This window comes from Barbus barbus (genome assembly GCF_936440315.1).
Source record: "Barbus barbus genome assembly, chromosome: 33".
NCBI lineage: Eukaryota > Metazoa > Chordata > Actinopteri > Cypriniformes > Cyprinidae > Barbus > Barbus barbus.
This window is the reverse complement of record NC_136761.1, coordinates 13,318,998-13,336,967: the sequence shown is the minus strand read 5'-3', so window position 1 is coordinate 13,336,967 and position 17,970 is coordinate 13,318,998. Positions and strand designations below refer to the sequence as shown.

General features: G+C 36.6%; 1 protein-coding gene across 3 annotated transcripts in view; it reads left to right on the top strand.

The window, feature by feature from the left end:
- LOC306852814 (PDZ and LIM domain protein 7) overlaps positions 1 to 17,970 on the top strand; it is a 38,587-nt gene that overhangs the window by 7,001 nt on the left and 13,616 nt on the right. For 2 of the 3 annotated variants that reach the window (XM_079389908.1, XM_079389909.1), the window contains exons 3-5: positions 7,468 to 7,619; positions 12,552 to 12,582; positions 14,028 to 14,203. In XM_079389908.1, coding sequence (XP_079246034.1) covers positions 7,468 to 7,619; positions 12,552 to 12,582; positions 14,028 to 14,203 — 359 coding nt within the window. Of the gene's footprint in view, positions 1 to 7,467; positions 7,620 to 12,551; positions 12,583 to 14,027; positions 14,204 to 16,555; positions 16,573 to 17,020; positions 17,060 to 17,970 lie in introns of all 3 variants that reach the window. The other variant, XM_079389910.1, reaches the window with a different exon arrangement.

The window sequence follows — 17,970 nt, the reverse complement described above, 5'->3', positions numbered from 1 at the left end:
AAACCACATAATGCACGAAAACCCACTCCAGTCTCCTGTTACTAATTCTGTCTAGCAGCATTAGCGATTGTGTTTTTCCTATGTCATAAGTAGTGATTCAGTTCATCAGCTGATGGTAGTTGGAAGCTGGATTGGCCTTAATATTTCTCAGAGCATTTTCCTTGATTCCTTTCCTCCACCTCCTCCTCCTCCTCTTGTTCTCTTTCCATTGCACACATCGGCACATTTCTTCAGCATTCCTGGGATTTTAACGCTGCTTTCCTATTCCTGGCAACAGAGCGGCCCTTTGTCTACTTTTGCACCCACTATCCATTAATGTCTCAAATCATTCCCAAAACCAGATGACATGATTCTTCGACCTCAAAAGAATACTTTCCTGGTGAAATCAATGAAAGTGAAACCTACAGATGATGCGCACAGAGACGCCTGGATCTGTGTGTACTAGCTATGAAATCCATAATCATTTCAGTGTACAAATGTTATGATTTGTATTTGCTTCAGTGGATGACCATCTGGTTTGCATTAGCAGGCAACATGCCATTCAGCTGAAATTAAACACAACTGCAATTAGAAAATTATATATGATGTAATCTTTAGAAGATTAGAGCACAGTTTGAGTTTTTCTTTTGTGATCTGTTCCCTGGGGTTGACTTAATCCAATTTAATGAAGATATAAGAGTTAAGTCTTTTTCTTGAAGAAAAACAAACCTTATATACTGATGACTTGGTTCAGAAAGAAGTCTTTTATACTCAATGCTTCATGTATTAAATGCAAAAACAAAAAACATTAATGTAGTGAAATAGTATTACAATTTGAAATAAGTTTTCTATTTTAATATATTTTAAAATGTTATTTACTCCTGTGATGGCAAAGCTGAAGACTCTGGTCTTCGGTTTCACATGATCCTATTATTTTTGATGTAACATTCCTTATTATAATCAATGCTGATAATGCTTATACTGCTTAAAGGAACACTCCACTTTTTTTGAAGATAGGCTCATTTTACAACTCCATTCAGCCGATCTCTGGGACTGGCGGTAGCACTTTTAGCGTAGCTTAGCATAGATAATTTAATCTGATTAGACTGTTAGCATCTCGCACAAAAAGGTAACTAGTTATGGCTAACTAGTTATGATATAGCTCGGGACTACTTTCAGGCGCTGCGTCATATCATTGCGCCTGCTGCACCCATGGTACGGCAGCAAAGTTCCTTGATTATTACGCTGTAATGAGAGTATAGTTCCTAGCCATATCGGCCTAGAAAATCGTAACTTTTAATTTTCCGTCAGTCTTAGTACACGATGTAAGTACCGAAGATTTTAAGTTTTAAATAGGGAAAAATATCAAAACTCTTTGGTCATTTTTGAGCGAGATGCTCACGGTCTAATCAGATTCAATGATCTATGCTAAGCTACGCTAAAAGTGCTACCACCAGACCCGGAGATCGGCTGAATGGATTCGAAAACGGTAAAAACTCAACTGTTTAACTGGGGAGTTGGAAAATGAGCCTATTTTCAAAAATAGTGGAGTACTCCTTTAATATTTTTGTGGAAATCCACAGGATTTTTAGGATAGCCTACTTGATAAATGAAAAGTTCACACAAAAAGCTTTTGTTTGAATTTTTTGTAACACTATATCTTTATTTTTATCAATTTTATGTATCCTTGCTAAAAATATTTAATTTATACTTTCAAGATGACAATGGCTGTCAAGAAAATGTAATTATTCACTGCAGAAGTTCATATTCCGTTTTTTCATATTCAGAGTGATCGATCATTATCATGAACTGCCATTTAGAAGATCCTTTTAAAAAAACCCTGCTTTTGTGTTTCCCAAGGGAGGAAAAAATACTATATGGTTGAAACATAGGAGTAAGCACACAATGACATAACTTTCACTTTTGGCTGGACTATTGCGTAAAAAAAAAAAAATAGTACTGGGTTTACTCATCATTTTCCCAGGGTCTCTGGCCTGTGGACCTAATCATCAGAGTTTGTCAGAGTCATTTTAACAAGTTTGTCAATATATATTTATTTGCTTTTGGAGTGCTTGTTAGCAGGCGTGGCAGTGGCTGCTCTAGGAGACCTCTGAAGACGGTTTGGTTTGAAGCTTGGCTCTTACATCCAAGATATTTATGGCTCACTCATATCAGCTGACGCAATTGCACTGAGGCCCAGAGTCTTACAGCCCCCCATAAGGAAATGGAAAGTGAAATACGGCAAGGATTTAATGGTCAGTACAAGGGTGGTTTTAGGGTCACCACATAAGCTTTCAGCACCATCAAGGACAAAAGGACTTGCGCTGCGTGTCTGGAGGAGAAAATTGTTAATGGGCCATGATTTTAAAGACTGTTTAGCATCAGATATCTTGGACATGCATAGGAAATGTTTGTTGATTTTATTGTTGATTGTGACCCATAAACATCTATGACTGCCATCCTTGTTTTTAGCTGTTTATACAAGTTTAATTTCTTGTGTCGTCCTGTATATTGATGTCAGAAGGTTTAAGGTTTCTCTACTCTTCCCCCTTTGACTTGTAAAAGGTCTTAGCACAGCACTTTACTGCCACCAGATTCAAGTCAAGGAATAGCTGGGCTCTGAATTTGAGCCAGGAACACAGGTGGTCGTGTCCATCAGCTTTATCTGCATACTCCACCGTCCACATTTCCCTTGTCTTCTTTCCTTCTCTTTTGTCTCTCAACTTTTAATTAGTTTTTTCTGTTATGCCCATATTCCTCCATGTGTTTACTTCTGAAGTGATAGTGCTCCCAAAAATGAAAAATAAATAAATTAATAATAATAAAAATTTAAGCATTTAAAAAATAATAATAATTTGTTTATTTTTATTTATAAAGAATATACCCCAAAACACACAGACTTTATGCATATGGTGTTTTTTGACTTTATTTTGGAGCTCGAAGTCACTATTTATGGGTATTTTGATCTGCTTCCATTGAATGTAAAAGAACAGTGTGAATATTCTGCTTAGCATCTCCTTTTTATTCATACATGAAGCAGGCCTATATTACTAAAATCATGATTTTGCTTAGTACAATTGTTAAATTGCAAAGGCAGCATGAAGTGAAGAGTGTAGACTGGTACTTTTTAAAATATTATTTATTTATTTATTTATTTATTTAAATATTCAAGCATCTCAATTTGTTTTCCTTATAACAGATTTGAGAACACAACATGCACCAACCATCTTCCCCAACTTTTAAAAGGCTATTAAAAAGCACTTAAACAGACTGTTGTCAAAAAAAGAGAAGCTGTATGAGAAGTTTTTTATAAAATATTTTTATAAAAATACAAAGGCTTGATGGTTTAACATTTTGAAAATGATGAAATTAAAAATGTGTGTGTGTGTTTTATATATATATATATATATATGCACACACACATGTTGGTTTTTGTGGTTTATGGGGACTCTCCATAGGCGTAATGGTTTTTATACTGAACAAACTGTGTGTGCTATTGCCCTACACCAACCCTACACCTAAACTTAGCCCTCACAGGAGACTTTGTGCATTTTTAGATTTTCAAAAAACACCATTTACTATTTTTTTTTTTTTTTAAGCCTTTTGAATTACGGGGACATGGGCAGTGTCCTCATAAACCACCTTCATATTGTAATACCTCTGTCATACCCATGTCATTATACAAATTTGTGTCCTCATAAACCACATAAACATGCGCACACACACACACACACACACACACACACACACACAGTACCCTCCAAAAGTATTGGAACAGTAAAGACCAAATTGCTCTGTCGGCTGTGGAGTAAAGACATTTACAAATATGATTAAAAGATGAATATGAGACAAAACTACAGAATGTCACATTTTATTATTGGGTGATTCAACACACAGATGTTTTACCAGCTAAGAAGTTCAGCACTTCTAGAGTTTCATCCCTCTATCTGATGTGAGCATAAGTATTGGAACAGTTGCCTCACAGGTCTTTCTAAGTGATCAGCTGTGTCCTGTTGCATTAATTCTTTAGATATTAAAAGCAGGGAATGTGTCGTATCAGTTATATCCATTAATTCTGTACTCTGAATCTTGCATTCGATGATGACACACAAACCAGGATGAAGATGAGGGAGCTGACTTTGAGAGAAAAGCAAGCAATTTGGATGCTAAAAGAAAAGAGGAAGTCAATTAGAGCTCTAGCAAAAACAAAGGGCAGAGAAAAATCAAGAGTTTGGAAACCACCAGCGACAGCAGCAACCAACAACTACCTGATCAGCTGAGAAAACAACAGCAATTGATGACATGTTGATGAAATGAACGCTAAAAGACATGTCTGTAAAATCTCCAACAACTTCCAGAAAGCTGGGGTGATGCTCTGACAATCTACTGTCCTCAGGAGACTTTGACACAGAATTACAGATGCTACACAGCAAGATGCAAACCTCTGACCAGCACCAAAAATAGAAAGGCAAGATTAGAGTTTGCAAAAAAGCACATAGGTGAGCCAGAAGAGTTTTGGAACTGTGTTTATGGACCGATGAGACAAAGATGAACCTTTATCTAAGTGATGGGGAAAGCAAAAATGTGGAGGAATAAAAAGGGAACTGCAGTGATCCCAAGCATACAGCCTCATCTGTAAAGCATTGTGCAGCTCTACCATCAAGCACAGCAAACATTTTTAAATCGAGATCACAATTTTTATCAGGAAAATCACAATTAGCTCTTGTGGTCTGGTCTATTTCCTGTATGCTTGCCAAAGTGCTACACCTGGTGGAGGACTTTCTGCTTGTCTGTTATTCAGACCCCAGCCATTTCCTCATGATGTCCTGATGACGTCACAATGCTTCTAATGTTTCATAAATATTTGCATGGTCTCAAACAGGCTGTTGAGGGCAGAGGCTCGAGGACAATAACTTTTGTTCTCTTCCCCCAGTGCTGTCCAACTCCTTCCTATTCAGAGCTCAGCAGAGAAGACTTGTAAATGTTTGTTGAAGTAAATAGCAGGCGGCCGAGACAGGAAATGTGGTAGAACTTGGAGAATGGAGGGATGCTGAGTCTGAAATGTCCAGGGCAGATGTTAAGGGTTTGAGCATAGCTTTATATAGACATTGCATTCAAATACATGCCAGCAGCAAAAGCTGGATCTCATTAGGGTGTTACCACCAAATGTCTTATGTTATTACACACACTAAGTGCTATTAATGATGCACAGCCTTTTACATTTTGAGTTGCTTTTATTTGTGGCCAAATGTGATGTTTCTGTTGTGGTGATGCTGTTGACCACGGAGTCCAGGTTTCGCATGGTTTTGGTAACCCTGCTGGTAGATGTCAAAACTACAGTCTGTTTCCTAAAGAATCGTTCTCCATCGATGGTCATATAAAAGCAGAGCAACTGCGGTTGAAATGAATGGGAATGCTAACACGTATCCTCCCTGTTTGGGTCAAGAAACCTCAAGAGTGTACCTTGTAGCTTTAGGGTGGGACTCTAACTTTTCCTATTTAACGTTTCTGTGGGAGTTTTGAGAAAAGTTAAGTCATAAATGTTAATCGCAAACGGAAATCTTGCTGAACTGCTTGCCAGATCAACAATAGGTCAGAACATTCCTCCAAGACTTGGCAGAGCTCGCATGGTTTGGAATAAATATTCACAAATGGTACATGGCAGATCAGTTTGGCAGGATCTTGGGTCTGGGTTGTGTGCCTTTATCAGTGTGTGTCATTCAAGTTGTTCACACTTTGCTCTGTAGTAAAATAAAACTGTCACTATAGTCTTATTTTCCCAGAAGACATCAGACACAGGCTGACTAAGCCTCAGAGGTTCACATTTTGGTTTTGCTGTTCCAATACCGAACAAGCAATAAGCATAAATCTGTGACTTCTTTAGCATAAGTCATGGATATACATGTGAATGTGACTCATGTGTTCCTAGACATGACACACAGAACATAATTTCCCATTCATAAGGTACACAGAGTCCAGACAGCTGTAGAACATTTTCCATGTTCCAAAATTTGGATATTCATTTCCATGTAACACCGGCACTTGGATATTTCCCTACATTCTCTTCACTTTCCCTTTTGGGCGATGCCTCGGGCGTTTTTCTTAGTGATTTATATGCTGTGGCTCACTTCATTGCCAAGTCGGTCTTATCTGAAAACGCTGCACAGTGAGGCTGTAAAAGTCAATGCTGCGTTAAAGTGCTGGATTATTTTAGACTGGCTTTTTTTTTTATGATGAACGGTTTACCAACAGTGTTACGTTGTGAGTTCTTTGTCTGTGCTGTAGACTTTGCTTCCTCTCAGGTGTGTTTTTTCTTGTGCGGTTGGGTTTGGTTGATTGGAAGGTGCTGCTTCTTTCACACCGGTGGCTTTAGAGTCGACATGGTTTTGAATAGATGAATAGCTCCGCTTGAGGTGTAGTTGGATAATATCCATTTTTAGCTCATCTTGCTTTTAAATCTAATTCTTGTGTCATTTATTCAAGCTGATGAAACTAAAGTGCTTTTGAATGCTTGTAAAGTAATGTTCTTTTCTTAATTAAATAGTGACAAAGGACTTGATAGAACAGGTTTGCAGGTTCAGAGAAATGTTATTAATCTTCTCTTTTGTTGGTGGCCTACTTAAACACAGAGCCCTGAATCTGGGTCAAATAATAATAGATTCAGCAGATTTTAGATATCTAATACACTAGTTTATTCCTTTTGGAGATTCATATTAGTGGTGTTGAGGCAGGCATCACTATGCTATAGTTCGTACTTGTCCTGCACAATACTACCAGTGTTAATTTAGTATTATTTATATGCTATTATAATTTTAATTACAATTTGCTTTAATTGTATGATTTCAGTTTTCATTTTGATTTTAATTTTTAGTAGTTTTGTTTAGTAGTTAGTAGTTTTGTTTTATGCTTTTGTAATTTTTATTACTTGTATACATTTTTATTCCTATTGTTTTCAATTTTTCAACATTTATACTGTCAGCTTTGTTTCAATTAACAAAAAATATTTTTCTTTAAAGTCTTAATTTTAATTGATGATTTCAATGATGATTCCTGCATGCTACAGAATGGAATGATACCTAAAATTATGCAGCTTATTAAGGAGTTGTGTGTTGTTACGTTAATCTATGAGACTTACTGTTTCCTGTAGATAATACTATAGAAGGAGTGAGATGAGCCATGTGTTGAGACCAGAATAGTCATAGAGACTTAGGGGTGAACACTTTTGGCTTTGGCCATTAAGAAACCTTCTTATAACTACCCAAAACTGCTTAGCAACCGCTTGGCAATGTGCTTTAAAACATTGTTTATTTTAGAGTACCCTGGCAACCACTCACAACACCCTTGTATTGTGTTTGTCATCAGGACCACTCGCACTTTCTTCAAAAAATGTAAAAATCTGGTTTAGATTTGGAATATTTAGAGTTAGTCATCTCATGACACTTCATTACATACAGACTGACTAATGTTTGTTCTCTGTGGCTGTTTCAGCTGACCCCAGGTGGTAAGGCGGTCCAGGCTGGAGTGGGTGTTGGGGATTGGTTGGTGTCCATCTCTGATGCCAATGCAGAGGAGATGACCCATGTGGAAGCACAGAACAAGATCAGAGCCGCAACCGACTCCCTCGCTCTCACTTTGAGCAGGTACACACACACACACACTTGCACATCGTCTTTGAGTGTCAGTATCACAGGGAGAGAGGATGACTTCACAGGAAATTGAGTTCTTTGGTTAATGCATCACTGTTAACCCTTTTATTACAGTCTTGAAAGATAGACTGTGATTTTTACAACAGGTGGTGCATTAGAAACAACAAATGTCAAAGAGCAGATTCCTGGATTTGAAAAAAGATTTGTTAGATACTATTTACTTTAGTTAATAGATAGTTAAAAGTATTTTGGTAGTCCTGCTAATATAAGTGTCTGTTTATGGTGGGTTACTATTGTTTTGTTCAGAATGCCAAAAGCATTGCCTATAGAGTGCAACAGTCCAGTCCAGAAGTTAAAATCCCATTTATTTTCTGCATAGAGATATTGAAATGGTGATGACATCTAAAACAAACCTACCTCAAGCTTCAAAATTAGTATAGCTGTTTCAGTGGATTTTTAATTTTTAATTAACATGTAGCTTAACAATTGTGAAATGCATTGTGTTATTGTTAACTAAAATTAGGTTGATTTAATATTGGAATGAAACAAAATAAAATCTAAAAATACTGATTATTTAATATCAAAAATATACATAAATTGGAAATGTTTCCTTGGCAACTAACTGAAATAAAATAAGTTTAGGATGAGCTAAAACTGAAATAAGCAAATAAATAAAATTACTAACACTTGAAAACTAAAAAATTTTGTAAATACCATAATATATAACACAAAAATAGCAGTAAATATATTATATAAGCTCATGTTAAATTGTTATAATTGTTATTATTATAAATTATTAGATTATAATTATGAAATGTGCAGTTGCTTTCCTATGTTTTAATTAGATTTTTTTTAATCAAACATAATGAGTCATCTTGGAGCCTGGTTGGTTTGGTTCTTATCCAAACCAACTCATGTTCTCATGTCTTGAGAACATTTACTGAAGTTTTTTTGTTTTTTTTAAATGCTTATGGAGAAAATTTAGTTCAGTAGGAAGAGGATGGCACTAGCAATGTCAAGATAATGGGTTTGATTTTCAGGGAACATCAAAAATTGTTGCACAGTAAAACTGCTGTGGGTAAAACATCTGCCAAATGCATAAATGTAAAGTGAATGGGGGAAAAAACAAACACAAAAACTTCAAAACCAAGGCCACTTAAAACCGGGCAGTCACACTTGCGCTTTGTGATATTTTAGCTACTAATTTTGGTCTGTTGTTTTGAAAATTAACTTTTAAACATTTCCTAATTTTAATTTGATTTGGCTCAAATCTGTGTCTAGAGAGCTGATCTAACAGGCAGTAACACGACTCCAAATAATATTGTCTTTTGCTTGTTGCCATAGCAATCATGCTGATAACTTGGCATGGTACCTTGTGTGGAATTTAAGCAGAATTAAATGGCCTCTATATCTTTGGGCCTCTTGTTTTGTGCAGACGGTACTAAATGCATAGACCATATCTTTAAATGTGTCATAATAAAACTCTCCAATGGTTCAGACGACCCAGGGCTAAAGGTAGAGCAGATCATTTGGAGACATAGTGGTAACTCCGTGACTTGAGCTGACCTCCGCTTTTCAGCACTGAGATGGGTAAACTCCAATGCCTCGGGACGCAATTCTGAAATCGCTTGCATTGCACTCCTTTTGGGAAACTGCAGAAAGAGCCCAAAAAAGGAAAGTTTGAAATGGACCTTACTGCCCTCAGACAGAACAGAAGCTACTGGTGGAAAGAGTCTAAAGTCTGTAGCTTAGAGATGAGTAATGGGAAAGATGAGCGTAGTTGCAGAGTGATAGATGCACTCCTTCCTGCTCTGTCATTAGGCCGTCCCTGTGATCAACACAAGAAGACAAAGAGCCTGTTTAATGGTCCAAACCACAGCTATGAATGTGTTGTTCTTCCTTTTTTGGGTGTGCGAGAATCATTTATATGTCATCACATAGGTAAGCGCTTGTAGCGGTTAGTAATGGCCCGTTTAAGCGAAGAGGGATAAAAACTTGTGCTTGAGTTATGAGAGATGCGTCTCCCTCGAAAAAATGGGGCTTAGCTCCTATATACATGACTCCAGTGATTATATGCAAAACATTTGTCTCTTTGCACTGGCAAATCTTATGAAGTGTCAAGACTTCAAGAATTTTAGCCTAAAATTACAAAAAAGGTTAAAAATAAATGGGTTTCTTATGCTCATTTCTTAGACTGTATCTATTTAATCAAAAATACAGAAGAATTTTGTGAGATATTATTGAAATTTAAAATGTTTTCTATTTGAACATACTTTAAAATGTAATTTATTCCTGTGAAGCAAAGCTGAATTTTCAGCAGCCTTACTCCAGTCTTCATAATCACATGATCCTTCAGAAATCATTCTGATATGCTGATTTATATTCAATGTTGGAAACTGTTTTTTTGTTTGTTTGTTTGTTCTGCTTAATATTTTTTTGGGACCTGTAATAACACTGTTTATTAAAAATATAAAAGTTTTGTTTTACAACATACAGTACTATTCAAAAGTTTGGGGTCAGTAAATTTCCTTTCTTATTTTTTAAAAAGAAATTAATACTTTCATTCAGCAAGGATGTGTTAAATGGATAAATAGTGATTGGAATGATTTCTATTTTGAATAAATGCTATTTTTAACTACTTATTCACCAAAGAATCAAAATAAAAAGTATCACAGGTTTGCAAAAGATTTAAGCAGCACAATAGTTCCAACACTGGTAATAAATCAGCATATTCAGATCATTTCTGAAGGATCATGTGACACTGAAGATGGGAGTAATGGCTAATGAAAATTCAGCACTGCGTCACAGAAATAAATGACTTTTTAAAGTATATTAAAATGGGAAACCAGTATTAGAAATTGCAATAATATTTCACAATATTACTTTCTTTTTCTTTTTTTTGATAATTTTTTATAGATTTTTGTCATTTTAGGGTGAAATATGACTTTCTCTTGACACTTCTTCATGAGATTAAATGCCTCATCATTTCTTAGGGTCAGGTCAGGTCAAAGAGAGGTTGTCCTTTTCTCTATAAAATGTCCTCTGGAATGAGGGAGGACATGAATGAATGAATGAATGAATGAATGAATGGTCGGTTCGGTCAAAAAATGTTCCTGATGCAGAGACTTGCCGATTCTCCAGACAGCTCTTTGTCACAGGCCACATCTTTGGAATGCTAGGGGACGGAATGAGCTGATTGGAGGTGTGAATGAGAGTGGGCGTGTCCTCCTGAGTCATATCGCTGATGGTTAGATGATGTCATTTTTTTGTGGAGTTTGTTGTGACATAACTGTGAAAACATCTGTTAATCAAGTTCATAATTACCCCTTTTCCCAGTATACTGATGGCTAGTATCCAGACTATTGTTTTGGGAGCTTTGGTTGTCAGACATGTCAATGTGTCTGTCTGTTGTTGTCTATCACGGATAAATTACAGTGTTTGCATCCCATGGAAAGGCATGCTTGAAGACGTCAAAACATCTGAGCAGGTCTGTATTTATTCTGGAATACATTTTTATTACAGAGGGTGGCATAGTTTTGGTTTACATGGCCTTTGATAGCCATTTGGTCAACTTCTTTAATTGTGGTTTGCAATGGTTCTTTGAAACACAAAGTCTCTTTTTAGCTTTGTTGCTTTAGACTGTTGTCCCGGTTTGCCCTTCCTGTGTGCTTTGGTCAGTGTTTGTTTTAAAGCATTAAGTTTAATTTGAAATCAGAATTGATTTGTCTCTGTGTTTGTAGTTGTAATCTTATCAAAATGCAATAGCTTGCTTTTGCCCGTGTTACAGGTTTCCTTTGTCTGCTAACATTACATAGGCTGCACAGGCTGTTTACTAGATAGTTGTTTAGGCTTAAACTACTGTTAACGTCATGTAATAGATGTAAAATGACTTGCAAATTTAGTTATTATTAGATTTGAAAATTTCATCTTTGCTTACAAAGCGAAGGAAAGCTGGTATAATGCATTTTAGGAAAACTTTGCCAGCTTTATTTGTTTGTTTGTTTACCTTTCTACCGACCTTGCAGGAAAGCGGATTGAAAATAGAATATATAGTTCCGCTATATATTGCAACTGCCAGTATATATTGTCAATTGCACTGGACACTGCTCATTTCCTCTGCCATTTCCTGGAATAGATAACTCTTGTAAAACAGCCTTGTTGTGCTATTTTCTTCAACATTTTCTCTCTAAGCTGCTGTCTGTAAGCAGGCCACCGTGCAAAAGGACACCATCGCTGTCACAGGAAGTGGTGTATAGGCACAGGAAATGCAGACTCATGGGGAGGTCACAGATGGAATGCAACTATTTTTCCAGGCTTGTCAAACGAACCTAGACAGTCCAGTTTAGGTCAGATGTTCTTGAATACAGTGCTTATCTTAAGTATAGTGATGGTATTGGATGGTAATACCACTGTACTTTTGATATTTGGAGCCCAGCATTCAACTGTGTGATTGTGTGATTACCATGTTCATGAATCGGTGGTATTTATGTGATGCTAGAGTATTTCAAAATAGCATTTGAAAAGTTTTTGATAATTGTTAATACAAGATGAGCTAAAAGAAAACAGTAAAAGCATAGTTGGAAAAGGTGTTTTTAAAGTCTGTTTTGAGTGCTTACGATTTCATTAACCAGAATTTGATCAAAATCTGATACATTGCTATTTCACGTCACACGTGTCTGTTCAAAATCATTTGGACAACCATCAGGTATTAATTCACTCTTACAGCTGCAACATTCCATTCAGACCGACAAAATGGGATTTGGAGCCAGAAAGAACCGATTTAATTCCCATGAGTCTTGTTGTGTTTGGCACAATATCTGTCTGTCCATTAGACTGTCCTTAGTTAACATTTTAAGCACTGCAGTGAAATGAGTCATTTTTATGAATGAGCTTAAGCAAATTATTTCTCTACTTTTCTCTCTGCAGAGCTTTTAATCCAGCTGGAGGAGAGCAGAAGGTAAGACAGTTGCCCTTTTTCTCTTGCGTCGGACAGAACTGCGACGCTTTCGCAAGACCACTCAACCAGCTCCTGATATCTGAAGAAACGCATTTAGATCGGTTCTCAGCTGCTTTGAATACGTTAGAACTGAGCAAACACGCAAACACACACTAGCTATCTAAATCTCTTGCCATAGATGTTTTTGTTTTTATGTAAGGTCATTTATATATTTATATGTAGCCCCTTAAAGAACTTTTTCACTCTTAGAATGAATTAACATATGGAGTAAATATTTTACTATAGAGTATATGTTTTTATATTTATGTATGAATAATCTTTATCTTTGAGGACATCCTTTCTCAGATTTAACTTATTTTTTTTAAATAATTTTGTCCCCAAAGCATATCCAAGTTGACTCCGCTTTCAGCTTTCAACTAGTGTGATGTCACTCAAACACACAGTGCTTCATAGCTCATTCATAACTCATTCTCATGTAAGTTTCATGGCTCTTTTGGCTGTCATGTGCTGGTTGCAGTATATTGCGGAGGTTTGGGTGGTTTGTCTGATTCAAATGTTAAACATCTCGCTTTAACCTCCCTTTGGCAATATTTGGTTTGGTTGAATTTGCATCACCACAGATTGCACAAACCCAGACTGAATCTGCATTTTCCAGTTGGCCATTTGAACACATTATAACTGCAAGTTAATGAAATTATAGCCTTCACGTTTACATTTGTAGCTGTTGAATTTCAAGCTATAACTATACATATATATTCATATCATATCATACTATATAAATGTTATTTTATGCAATATCATTTGTATATTATTAAAAATTATATTACATTTTGTTTTTCTAAATATGTTTTTAAGGTTTATATTTGACACGCACGGTAAATATATTTCAAAATGTCTAAAGAAATGGTTAATGAAAATTATGAACATGTAAAAATATGTTTTGTGTAAAGATAAAAAACAATTGTGTTAACTAATCAGATGATTATTTCATTATGAAAACTGAAACAAAACTCTAAATTTGAATGGGAGAAACTGCGCCCCCATGTGGCTGCAAAAGCCCATAGCACAGCTCTCTTATAATCCTAGTCATATCAGTTATAGTTTTACTTTCAACCCAGTCAAGAGCAGAGGAGGACCTTCAGCCAAATTGAAGGAGGACCTTTTAGCTGTAACATGGCCTGATCTCAAGATAAATATTTGTGACCAGGGTGTGTTCGCACTTCTCAAACAATCCCCCTTCATTCTCACTGTGCTCACAATTTGCTGTGAGAATGCATGAAGACTATTCACATCATCTCCTCCCCCGATAATCCTCCTCATTTGGAAAGGATTAAGCCTTAAAACTGTGTCTGGGATTGTGCATTTACCTGTGGTGCCACTAGTTGTGTGTGCATGATTTGACCTGCATGGTGTTGCATTTGCACTGTGTCTTTCTCCACACTCAGGATTCACTCGCACCTGCATCCAGTCAGCCCAAGTACTCATTCGCACCGAGCACGGCCATAAACAAGATGGCACGGCCGTTCTCCGCAGCCCCTGGCAATGCCAGCAAGGGGCCTGTCATCAAGCCGGTGTCATACGCCCCCAAGCTTAACTTCAACTCGTCGCAGCCTCATAATGGGTAGGTGACCAGCCAACCAAGTCTCCGACAGAGACTCAGCCTCATATTCTGTCTTTAAAGCGTGCTTTGATCGCCACGGGACGGGCTTGATGAGCTTAGTTCACAATAACGAGCTCATCATTCCCAAGGCTGCGTGTTTCTCGTGATGCAGCAATACCTGATGGGTAAAAACATCTGCAGAATCCCTCCGTTGTCTTTAAGTCTGTGTTGCTTTTCAACATAGTGAGGCAGGAGGTTTGGGGTCAGCGAGTTGAAGAGTCTGGCCTTCAGTGTTTTTCTGGATTTATTGTGTGTGCTTGTAATAAACAATATGGCGTTAAGCAGCTGTGTCTGTTTTCCTTGTTGGAACAGGCGGTTGCCTCGCCACCCCGGTGACCAGACTGTTCTGGGATCCACTCGAACAGGCCGTCTTCATCTGTTTTTCTCTTCGCCATCCCTACGTGGGGACGTTCTGCACCTTTTTTCCGCCGAGATCCTGAATTTTAACGAGCACTTTTATTGAAGATGATCAAAACAACAGATGTTAGCAGTCAAGTCCGGTGGAGTCGGAGGCAGTAAAATTGTGCTGGTTTTTAACGTAAACACGTGAAGGAGTCTGTGAAGGTCTAAGGTTTTGATCTGTCCGGGTTGAGAAGGTTGAAATCTGTCTTCAGGCCAGGACTTGATGATGTCTGTTGCTGTTTATAGAGCCTAGACCCTCCCGTAAAATCTGCTGAGCCCTCAAAGTGCCGTTACGGCCCCGGTGCTGAATTACTTAACAGCCTTACTTGGAAAGGCTCCTGTACGAATCCACCTTAACAAGTTTCCTCACAAACAAATTGCATGAAGGAGATGTTTTATTCAAATAGATGTCCTCTTTGTTTTATTCAAAAGGTGAAAAAACTAAGACTTGAACTTCAGTTGGATTGTGGGAACATTTTCTGTTAAGAACCGGAGTAGAAAGCTCTGGAGTGTAGTGGAGGGAAGGAGAGGGAATCAGAGCTCAGCTGCTGGAGTGTTGCGAGTGTGTTTGCGATCCAGCACTCTATCTGTGTGTGTGTGTGTGTGTGATCTCCAGTGAACGTGGAGACCGTCAGCATTCTGAGCATGTCATCATTCACAGCACCGCACACCTACAAGCTTGTTTTTATACCTGTTCACCAAGGGACACTATTGCTTGCAGTGTTTGATAGAATGATACCAACAAAAAAATTTCAAATTAGAAGTATTATATTTTTTGCGCAAATATTGAGTGTTTGTGTGTGTGTGTGTGTGTGTATATATGAATGTATTTCAAAATGACATTTATTGTTGTCATGACAGCTATTGTTGTTTTCAGCAGCCATTACTCCGGTCTTTGGTGTCACATGATCCTTCAGAAATCATTCTAGTATGCTGATTTGGTGCTCAGTTATTAATAATGGTTAATATTATTAATGATGAAAACCGTTTTTTGCCAAATTATGTTAAATTATGTGTAAAAACTGTGATATTTGTTTGGATTCTCTGAATAGAAAACTCAAATGAAGAGCATTTATTTGAAATAGATTTTTGTTGTAACATTATAAATGTCTTTACTGTCACTTTTGATCAAATTAATACATCTTTACTAAATAAAAAGTATGAATCTTTCTTCCTTTTTTGACACCTAACTTTGGAACTATTTTAATGCTGCTGAAAATTTTGCAATTACAGGAATAAATTAAATTTTTTTTAAATAAATTTAAAATATGAAACAAATTTTTAAGAAGTAAATGATATAGTTTTTTCTTTTTAGCAGTGTTGTGTATTTTTGTTTTTTCCCAGGCCTAGGCATTTGTGTAAATTTAATAAAATAAAAAAAAATCATTACTTTTCATGATGTTTCCTGATAAATAGATCGTTCGTCTATTTGCTCAACTTTAAAATATTTAATGAGATGTTGACTAGAAATCAAAATCCCTGTAAAATGATTTTATCCAGTAGTCACAAATGACTGGAAAAATCATAAATCATTGGTCAAAATTTTGGGAAACATGTATTTAGGGTAATGTTGTTTTTTTTTGCTATGAAGCCAGCCTCCATGTCAGTTAGATCTAGTGGCTGTAATGTTTGGCTGAAGGTTCAGGGATGTTTTTAATAATAAAAGCACATTAAAAGAACCAAATCATTTAACTGATTTAATAGGAAGTGCATCTCATGTTTTCAAGTTTTCCGCTGTGTTACTTAAAGCACACTGTGATTCTTTTCCCCTCTAAAAAACCCCACAATTTGCTTTGTTTGTGTCTGCATCCTGTCTTTCTAAATGCTATTTATTCTTCTCTGCATTTCTGTGTGATTTATTTCTAAACTATTTTCTCTTTCTCTTTTTTTGTCTCCTTTGTCATTCTACAGATGGAAGTTCTTGACAAGTTAGTAATGCCTTTCCGTATTTCCCTCCTGCTCTGAGAAATGTATGCAATTATTGTTTTTGGCTATCAAATCCCAGCCCTGTGGCTCTGCCTCTATCTGTTTTCATATGTTTTTTCCTAAATCAAATTTATCTTTCCCAATTCCCAAGACTGCATTGTTGCAGCACTGGCTTTAGGAGACAGCAGATTTCTCACATCTAAGCTGCCGTCTCGCTCTGTAATTATTCTCTAAGGGATTGTAAATGTACAACTTTATTCCAGGGTTGATATTTCAGACCGCATGGGCAGCCTCCATTCACTCGGTCTACAGCCAGGCTGCTTTAATGGACACTGTTGTGTTCTTTGTTGTTCTGCTCCCACTCTTCCTCTCTATTGTTATTTGTGCTCCTCTTCCTTTTTTCTCCATCCTGTTTTTTTTTCTGTCTTCCTTCACTCTCCCGTTCATTAGAGGAGAAGCCTTCTATGAGGAGTTGTACCCTGAGGGGAAGTAAGTGCTGAATGCTTGTGGCTCTAATGCACTTGCTGAAAGAACGTAGACCTGCTGCTGACCTTACTAATAAACTCTTGCTTTCAACGACATCAGACCATGTTTCATTGCTTTTTCACTCGGAGTTGAACTGTATTGAAACGGCACTTTAGCTGGGTCGTTTCAAACTATTAGCAAATGTACTCGTGCACTCTGAGTGACTTCATTAGAGCATGAAGCAATGATGTGGAGCCTGTACTGAAATCACATTTCGTGGGTGTGTTTTGATTTATTATTTTGTGTGAATGTAGTTATGAATCTGATGTGTGAAAACAGGGTTTTCAGCCTTTACAGACCCAGGGACCCTCACCAGACTCTCAGCCAGCCCATGGACCCCAGTAAAATAATAATAATAATAATAATTCACCGCAGTATTGGTAAATAACTTTAATGGAGACTGTTAACATTACATTATATAATTTCATGATAAAATTAATAACGATTGTCTGTGTAATTACTGAATTTTTTAATTTATTAAGGCATTAATGCATTTAGCAGAAAGCAGCTTTCAGTGGAGAAACATATCGTGATCGAGCCAACAATATGTAATGTAAATGTTTATTAGAAAGCTGGAAAAGGAAACAAGCTAGAGCACCATTAACATTACATCATTAAATAATAAAATTAATAAAAAATAAAATTAATAACTATAACAAATGCATAAATAATTAACAGATAAATAGTAAATAAAATAATAAGCATTGTTTATATACATTAATTGTTACTTTATTTATTTTGTTAATTGCTTTAAAAAATATTTACTTATTAATGTACTTATTTGCTTGTTTATTTACTTATTTCCTTTCCTTACTAATCAAGGTAATGTGGTTACTTCTTGCTTTAAAGCTGTAGTCTACGATGTTGAAAATCAG